At 42.7% G+C, this 9,929-nt stretch overlaps 1 protein-coding gene across 1 annotated transcript in view; it reads left to right on the top strand.

Annotated features, from left to right (window-relative positions):
• The first annotated feature begins 766 nt into the window (after positions 1-766).
• Positions 767-9,929, top strand: part of septin9b (septin 9b) — a 79,194-nt gene continuing 70,031 nt past the window's right edge. The window contains exon 1 of the mRNA XM_084345535.1: positions 767-870. Coding sequence (XP_084201661.1) covers positions 849-870 — 22 coding nt within the window. The 5' untranslated portion in view covers positions 767-848. The remainder of the gene's footprint in view (positions 871-9,929) is intronic.

The raw sequence follows: 9,929 nt of genomic DNA, 5'->3' as shown, positions 1-9,929 counted from the left end.
CACCTTTGTTTTTACTACTATAACAAGTGAAAAGTGTCTCAACGTTAGTCCTAATTGTGTGGTAAAGGTGTTCTCCTTATCTTCTGTGGAGTAAAAGCAATCTAAGTGACTCAGCCTCACTTTTTTGTTTTTTTACCACAAGAGGGCAGCATCGGACAGTCGTTTATATGCTTCAACGTGCCAGATGTGGACACCAGATAGCAGCTTCCAGAAGAATCATTGAACTGGTTTGGATTGAAACGTGTGTGACCTCTACACACAGTCACTCAGTTCTGTTTACAGAAATAAGTCCAGGTGTGAAGAAATAAGATTAACTGTCATGACATCATGTCATGCATGAAGGTTTGTGACCAAATGTCTTCTTCCTGATGATGAGCGCATCACATCGACTTTATTTCAACGCAGCACTTATTGATTATTGTGCCTGAATAATATTTTTTTAACGATAAGTATTTTTCCCTGAGTGAGGAGCCCGGCAGCGAATAGATGCTGTGCCATCTCCAATCCGTGCGTAAAGGCGCGTCAGTGGATCCCCTCCTCCCCCTCCCCCTCCTCCTCGTTCGCTCTCATCATTTCTCTTAACATGGTCGTGCGGTCCCGACAATCTCAGTGTACCACTAAAGTGCACATCAGCTGATCACACGGCACTTTTGCATCTGCGCCGCCCGCAGTCACACGGCGTCATCACGCACCGGGAGCGCGCTGCACAAGAACAAGTGCAGCCAAACTGAGAGCAACAACAAAGTCGACTCCGTGATTTTGGACGGGCATCACCGGGTTTCCTCTGAGGACCCACAGCGCTGCTTTTCACTGACGACTGACAGAAGTGGACCAGCAGGAAACGCAGCATGAAGAAGACTCCCAATCCAGGTACAGATGGGTTTTTTTTTTTTTTTAAGTATGCCAGATTACGTTTAAAATGGCGCTAAAATACTACATCATTTAACATATTCAGTCAGATCAAACTCTGCAGAAAAATACTTAAAATGAGTATGTTGGCTTTAAGTACTAATACATGCATGTCAGAGTAATCCTGCACAAGCTGTAGTGGCTGTGTAGTTTAGATGAATGTCTGCTTAACAAATGTCTCGCTGTATAAACTTTATTTCTGTTCATCTTTAGTCTTCCCATCTCTTTCCAACTTGCCAAACTCTGTCACTTCTCAGTCAGCCCCTCTGCTCTTTTGGGCAAGTTTGCTTTGCGGCTGAGTGTACAGCACCCAGGGGAGCACCTCGGGGTCCCCTGGCTATTAAATCCTGATGTGCACGATCATCTGTCCTTCTCAGCCTGACCTTCTGTATGGATGCACTGGCCCCTTCAGGCTGCGCTCTCCTCATGAACTCACAGTGCTGCGTGTGTGTGTGTGTCTGGCTTTAACAGATATTTTAGACATTTGCCAGTAATGTTAGTGTGCACGCTTTTGTGTTGTGCATTCCTGACACCTCATAGTGTGTGCTTGTGCGCACATGTGTGTATGTTTGTTAGCTAACACTTCTCTGACTTTGCCCCGGTCCCATCTGTGCGTTCCCCCATCGCCCAACATTTGGGAACACAGGATGGGCTCAGGGGAGAAAAATACAAGCGCTCCAGATGAAACAGACACAGAAATGTGGCACAAGCTGATGCTGCTGCACTTGTGTTGAAAACAAGACACATATTTAACACTGTGTTTGAAGGAAGTCATGCCAAACAAAACAAAGCTCGTATCCACATTGGATATTATCGAGTCAGTCGTGAAAAGTCAAGTCAAATCTTAACAAGCAAATTGGAAGTAAGTTGCAAGTTTGGGAGTCTTTGAATGATAACCAATAAAATGGTCAAAGTTGAGTTAACAGTAGGGTTAGTAGGATAACGGTATTGTTATAAAGATGCATTATTCCCTGAGAAATTAGTGAAAATGTAAAAAAACAAAAACATTACTGGATCCGTCCCTTTATCAAATATTTAAAAAGTCAAAAGTTAATGGGGTCTATTCTGAGCCGAGACCCAACATCCATCCAGGTTTTGTGAAAATCCGTTCAGCAGTTTTTGTGTAATCCTGCTGACAAACCAACCAACAAACAAACTGGGATTCTGATTTTCGATTTTTTAAAACAAGGAATTTCAGATCTTGATTTTGGACATTTCAGATTTTCTTTTAAGGACTGTAAATGACAAAATACACAAACATTTCTATGTTCATTAACTATTAAATAGGTCTTACTTTCTCAAAACTGCACCAAGTTACAGCACTTTCTGTCGCTCTCACTTAAATCTACAAATAAAGTGCTCTGTGACTGGACAGAGCTTTTTTTGTACAAATAACATCAAACCGGTCGTGGCTGGTCATGTCTAAAACCAGCCGATTCCAGTCCGTGGCCGGTCAATCGATGCATCTCTGTAGTCCAAAATTGATTTTCTGAATCCGACTGTGTACTGTCAGACAACCCAGACTATCCAGTATTAACCATGTGCGTAGCAACTATCACAAACACGGCAGCAGTCTACATGGAGCCTAAAGGAATCAGTTCTTGACCTTTCAGGGAACAGAAATGTGGAAAAGGTCAAACTTAGAGGGGAGGGACTGGCCATTTTAAGGAGCCTTATCACTAACTTGTCTGTCTCTGGAGATCCTCACCGCTGCACCTGCACTGACACAGCACTGCAACAGCCTTCAAGCTATTTGCTGTCGTGTTTAGCCAGAGGTGGATCGGTGGCATACGAGGTGGTCAGTCTGCTGAGGAGGCTGGCACTGAGCATCAACGGTCAAGGTTTTCAGGTGTTTCAGGTTAAAGTGGTTTCCTATAAAACCAAGAAAGTCCAGATGTAATGTACCGTGCAGGAGGATTGAAAGAAAAAGTCTGTTATCGCTGAGGATTTTAACTCTGAGGTCTTAACGCTCTTTGATCATTAGGTTGACTGGTAGCCAGATCTCTCTCCAGGCAAAGACAAACCATGACCGGGCGGCCACACTCTCTTCTCTTCAGCTCAAAGCTCGTAGAGGCTCCAGCGGTTTCTCCACGCGGCATCATCTTGACCTTAAGGTGTCAAATTATCTGTGAGGCCGGAGCATTTCATGGCTGAACTGAGAGGGAACCCAATTAACGGAACGCAACAATGCTTTTGATCGGGGGCCGTTTTAGTCTCGGTTCTCCTACGTTAACTTATTCCAAGCAAAAGTTAGTTTGACCGGGCTGTCTCAGAGTGTGATAATGCTGAAGAAAGTGGATGTTTGAAGTTGTGCGAACATGCAGTCGAGGGCAGCTTTTATCTGCTAAAATGGTCAAAGCAGAACAAGGACCTCGGTGTGAAAAACTCTTCCCATAAACTATCTACATGTAGAGTTCAAAGCTCTGTTTTCAGATGTTTTCGGTTGTTTTTAAGAAGAGCGCATTAGATCTCTGCTGTCTCCAGTCACTTATGCTTAATTGCACTCTGGGAGCTTTGTGTTGTCCCTTAGATCACTAACAAAAATATGTTTGCTCCCATTTAGGGAGGTCCGGTGAGACCCGGAGCTTGTTGGGCTCAATGAACTGGATGTACCCATGTTGCTCTGTAGTTTCATGTAATGTGACCCTGAATGAACAGGGAGACCCAGTGGAGTTAATGCACCATTTTTTTTCCCTCCTCCCTCATCTTTTTCTTTCTGTCTTCCTACGCTTGAGAGATCCCAGTCAGCTGTGCTATGTATTCTCATGGTTGGGTCATTTTTTTGAGAACAGGCTTGTCCTCAGACTGAATAGGCTCCTTTGTGGTGAACATTTGCTGGGGGGCTGGTTGTGTGGATTTGTTGGACTTTTCATCTTTGATAGAAGGTTTGATGAAAACTCACGGAGGCGTTCTTGATGTTGACTTGTGTGGATGGAGCAGACAGATGTGGTGTCAGGGAGGATCACTTTGGCTGCACACATACTGCTGTATGAGTCGTTTTTCAATCAACATATATCGTTTATTTATTATTAGATTAGATTGTCATGTTAGATCAGTAGACTTCATGCAACAAACACTGACTATCACAATGCTGGATGTCTTGGGGATACATTCTCATCTCTTCCTGTTTTACAAGCAAATGACTAATTATTACAGTGACTCAACATCTCAGTGCTGCGCAGCACACTGGAGGGGGTGATGGCCAGGATTTAGCCTGCTGGATTAGATGTAGTGGGTGACATATGCAGACTTTGGCCCACACACTACAATATTCGACTTAGCTCAATTTTGTTATGGCACAGTAGACTTGGGATATGTTTCTAATGAGATTAGGTCACTTTCATAACTCAGGTCCTATCTGCATCCACACACATATTTTAATTAGGACTTAAAGATGCTCAGCATAATAATTTAGTGAGTTTCAGTGAAGTTGTATCATGATGATAAGATCATATCATTAGCAGCGTTTTACAGAAAACTATTATGCAAATGAACCATTCTTGGCAAATTGTAACAGAAACCTAAAGTTCCCATATTATGCTCAATTTCAGGTTCATACTTTTATTTTGGGTGTGTACCAAAAGATGTTTAAATACTTTATTATTAAAAAAAAACAAACACGTTATTTTATTTTTATTTTTTTTTGTACTGTCCATTGCTGCAGCTCCTCTATTCATCACCCAAAAAGCCCACGCTGCTCTGATTGGTCAGCTCACACAGGCCTGAGCAGGCATTCACCATGTTTCTGCAACAACCCCGCTGGTCATAGTAATGAACCTACAGAGAATTATCATCTGACTCTGTAGCTTTCTGAGCTTTATAGTGAGGTTCAGCTCATTGTTTAATCGACCCGCAACCTTACTGTTTTGGTTTACCGTCACTGCTCTCATAGTGTTGCTTTCGGCTGCAGCAGGCAGATGTTTGCAGGTTAAAAGGTCTATAAGCCCGCTGTACGCTACCCACTCAGCACCAAACAGCAGGCAGACGCAGTTAGCGTCTAGCCACTGTTCATAGTGGAGCATTCCCTCAGGAGTTGGCAGAGACCAATAACAGAGCTAAAAGAGAGGGAATATTAGACTAGCATCCGTTAGGTGGCCAGAAACAGACTCAAAATAATGATGATGAATTACTTGATAACAATCAAGAATAAAAAATGTTTTTTTAATAGTCTCAACTAAAGACAGCAGTGAAACATTTTTACCAGAAGTCACCAGAGCCCGAGGTGACTGAGAATGACAGAAACATCCCACATTTGACAAGCTGTGACAAGAAAATGTTCGGCATGTCTGCCTGATAAATTACTTAAACCAATAACTGATTATTTAAAATGGCCTTTTAATGTTAATCTACGGACACTGCTCACTGCATATCACTGTAAAACTTACAATACAAGACTGAAGTCAAACTGGTCACAGATCAGCGCAGTCGCTCAGTCCTCTGGTGAAGTGTCAAATCGAGCCCAGATGACTTTTGGGGACCAGCTACAGTACGGTTTAACTGGTTTATTCAAAATGCCATGACTCTTTAAACTGCAGCATTCATCATGTCATCCATCCTCCCACTAAACCACACCAGTGGGTCCCATAGAGACGCAGCAGATGAGGGGAGTCAATACAGCTCTTTATTCCACTTCAACAATGGCCCTTCAGTGACAGCTGAGCCAGATTCCCTTCAGTCTGAGTCATGTATTGGCCTGGCCTGCCACCACGTTCACTACTACTCCCTGTGATAATAAAGCTGTCTTTATTACTCTGCTATTCATCGGTGAGCGTCTGCTTAATTCACTACCTAAGAGTCAAACTGCCAAGCTCCCCGGTTCATATAATCCTTATCACATTAAAACCCGTGCTTGAAAGCCTCCATGAGTATTAGACTACCTTTATCAGTCTTCCTCCATAAGTGCCAAGTACAAAAGCTCACCGTCTCGCCCCGAGGGCTGCTTCTGATACCGGTGATTCAACAAAAGTTTCTCTCATCGAAAAGGACTGAACTTTTCCCCCCACTCAGATAAACTTTCTTTCGGCTATTATCCTAATCCTTTCCCTCCCACTACAGGAAGTGACACATGGATTTTGCCCTGTCTCTCATGGCATTATCTCTCACTTTTTTCTCTCTTCACAGCTGTAATTCCTATCTGATTAAACCTGGGGCTCTGAAATGCTGACCCATGCTTCAACAATGCACGCGTACACGAAGGAGACCTCTCTCCCTGCTGAATGGTCCCTTATATACTCACATTCATGTGAGTGAGAGTATGACATCATCTACCACTATGTCAGAGTTTGGCTATAAATAGAGATGGGGGATGATGACGTTTATGCTTAACAAAGCCCCCCCTGTGAATAACATAAGGATGAAAAGGGGCCATGTCACTGCTGCTCATCATGATGAGCAGCCAGTCAGGCGTGACTGATTCTGCCGCATGTTCATTAAAGAAACACCTGATGTTACGAGCAGATGCCATTAAAGGACGGGCTGATCACAATGAGAGCATCACTGTTACTTTGCATTTGTATTTTTTTTTTTATTATTATTGATCAAGTGTAAGAAATAACAAATATTTATTTGTTTATATGTTTTCTGTCGAATGTGAGAGATATGTTGTTTGTGTATGCGTGTATAAAGTTTAAAAGGGTTTAGAACAAAAGAAATATAAGTGACATTCTTATTTTATGACAGTAGCACCTCTTACTATACAGTAGCTGGCCAATATATTGATATCATATCGTTAATGTGATATGAGACAAATACAGATTTTGTTATAGTGTTGTCTTTTCGTGGTTTTAAAAGCTGGAAAGAAAGGGATATCTGACGTTATTGCTTTAGAGGAGATTTCAAAATATCAAGATATATTCTGTGTATCCCGTTATTTGATTCCTAGAAATTAGTTTAGTGCCTTTTTTCCAACAATCCATCAGATAAGATAGGATAAGAGCTTTTCCAATTATATATTTATATTAGAGTTTTGCCCAAAATGTCCCAGACACCTTTCTTGCATAAATCTTTCATAGAGAGAAAGCAGAAATGACACATGAATGTCAACTTGTGAGGATAGTTGATGGTAAATGGACTGTATTTATATATAACTCTTTGAGTCTTAGCGACCGCTCAAAGCACTTTACAACACAAGTCAGAGTTCACACACACATTCATACACCGGTGGCAGAGGCTACTGTGCAAGGCGCCACCTGCTCATCATGAGCGATAACCATTCATACGCACTCACACGCCAGGAGCCGGGAGCAATTTGGGGTTTTGTATGTTGTCCAAGCATACTAGGACAAGCAGACTGCAGCGGCCGGGGGAATCGAACCTCTGATTGGTGGACGACTGCTCTGCTTCCTGAGCAAGAATGGACAAGAGTGCTGTGTTAAATTCACCATGCGCAAATTGCAAGGGCTAACAAAACAAAACAACACATCGGCAAACACTGAACAGGCCCAATCACAGTTTCCTAAAGCCCAAATGTCACATTTGTCTAACTAAAAATCCAAAAAATGTTTTAAAAAGGGAAAGCAACAACTTTTCACATTTAAGAAGCGTCAATATGCAAGCATTTTGCATTTTGCCAGTCCAGCCCTACCAACATTTTTTTCCTTTTTTTTAATCTCAGTGATCTAATTGGGAAATCAGAAACCTCAGATACTAATGAATTAAACATGATGGCTCAGCGTAACACTGCATAGATACATAATCACATTCAGTCATCCTGCATTTGACCAGAGACCAGAGATCTCTGTAGAGCTCATGTATCAGGAGCTCGCTCTGTGTGTGTCTGCATGTGTCTGTGTATATGTATGTGTGTATAGAGTATGTGTAGACTGTCTGGGTCCGACTTGTGGATTTAGACATCAGGAGCTTGGCATGCTGATTACAGAGGTCTGAAGCCACAGGGAACCACAGGAACTCTCTTCTCGTCCTCCCTTCTTCCAGCGTCATCCCTCCATCAGTTCGGGCTAATTTGCCGAGATGGAGGTGAAAGCAGCGGGCCTCGAGCTGATGTGGCTCGGTTCTTCGCCTTACGATAATCAGCCAAATCACATAGCATTGCTCCTCTCATCCATGCTCTATCTAAGCTTACCTTCCCTCAATTACCTAATGTACAAGTTAAGCAGTGTTGGTTGTAATAGTACAAAGCACAATGAGGTATATTACACACTGTAGCGAACACTAAGCGCCGCTGACAGGCTGTTATTGTTCCAGCTTAACTCATTTCATATGGATTTGTGAAGCCAACATTTCAGGGTGTTTGTATTTTTGCTTCAGTGCCACTCAAAACCACAAAAAGGAGTTCTTTAAAAAAAAAAATCCTGCAGGATGGATGAAAGGTGCTGAGACTTCCACAGTGGCTTCTACTCAATCTGCAATATCCACATACTTATCAATCGCTACAACAGACCGCGTCTTTACTGCGTGGGATCTGGAACTTTGAGGATATCCCGTTTTATGTAGCCTGCTGCCAGCTCCCTCTCACATCTAATGATTACCTTATGGTGAGGAGGAAATAGCCAGCAGTGATACCACAGCCTTTGCTTGGACAGACAGACTGCACTACTTGCACTTTTACAGCCTCTGACAGTCCAAATGACCTGAAAGCGGGATTTAAATTGTCGGAGAACTGGAAGAGAGGAGCCTACATGAGTTATGTGAATGTTAAAGGGAGAAGGCTTTCTGTGACCTGGACCGTGTGTGTGTGTGTGTGTGTGTGTGTGTGTGTGTGTGTGTGTGTGTGTGTGTGTGTGTTCATGAGTAACGGGGTCACGTATTGGTTATCGTCAGGATTTCTTCTGGTTCTTGCAGTGGATTGGTCGAGCGCATCACAGCGCTGACTGGAAGTCGTGCCAGTTGCTGACTCAACATCAGTGATGACTTCGGCCATGAGTTCTGCACTTTGTTTTGACTACCAGTTTTATGAGCTGTGAAACATCTTCAGTGGTTGAGAATGGGTGATAGGTTGTTAGTATTTATTGAGGCCAGTGTTTCTGTGTTGTTTTTTTCAGTTTTCTGTGGATTATTCATAGCGCTGGAGGACATTTACGTCCTGCCTCATTTCAGATTTTGTTGTATTTTTACCCAGGCTAAAGGGATGGTGACGTCAGTCGGTTGGTCCACCACTAAAATGTCTTATTGCCAGATTGCCAAGATTTTGCACCTATATTATGTGTCTCTGCACCTCAATGAAAAAAATAGTCACACCAGTGCAACCAGTGCTGGGAGCCCTGGCAGTCTGTGTCACCTAAGGACAAAGCCCACTGACTTTGGTGTTCCCCTGACTTTTTGTCTAGCAAGCAAATGTTAGCATGCTAAAATGCTAAACTAAGACAGCAAACAGGGCCAACATTAAACCTACTAAACAGCAGCATGTTAGCATTGTCATCGCTAGCATTAAAATTAGGGATGGGATGATTTGATTGATACCAATGCAATTATTAGTTCTGCTTATCAGCCCTGTTCTTTATCGATTCCCGTCTTTTTTTCCGAGCTGGCTGTAGCCTGAGAGCTAGCTGTAGCAACAGTCTTTGTGTAATCATCCTGGCATTCCTGGAATTTAAGGCCATGTTGCTCAGAAACTGAAATCACAACTTGCTGCCCATTTCTTCCTCTCTGCCATGACTCCTTCTTGTGGCAAGTTTCCAGCTGCATTGACGCATGAGTTTCACATTGTTGTTTCGCAATGCGCAACTGTCAGTAGAACATGCATTGATTAAAGGAATTGATAAGTTTGGAGGCATACAATTCTGATCGATCAGACAATTTGGAACTGGTTTTCAACGATTACGGTTCTCGATTCCCATCCCGGGTTAACATTTAGCTTAAAGCACAGCTGTGCTTAAGTCAGTCTCACTGCCAGGATGGCTCTTCTTGTTGTTTCCTATTCATTGCTCATTCTGATTTTGGTAACTTATCTGCAACATGTCTGACAATACTGTCATGGTATGTAGGATAAAGGGAATCCTAATTATACACACTTTAGCACAACCCTAATATAAAATGGCTGTAGCTTTCTGAGTTGTAGTGGG

The sequence above is a fragment of the Pagrus pagrus genome (genome assembly GCF_965226575.1).
Source record: "Pagrus pagrus genome assembly, chromosome: 2".
Taxonomy (NCBI): Eukaryota; Metazoa; Chordata; class Actinopteri; order Spariformes; family Sparidae; genus Pagrus; species Pagrus pagrus.
This window is presented reverse-complemented; position numbering and strand designations above follow the sequence as displayed.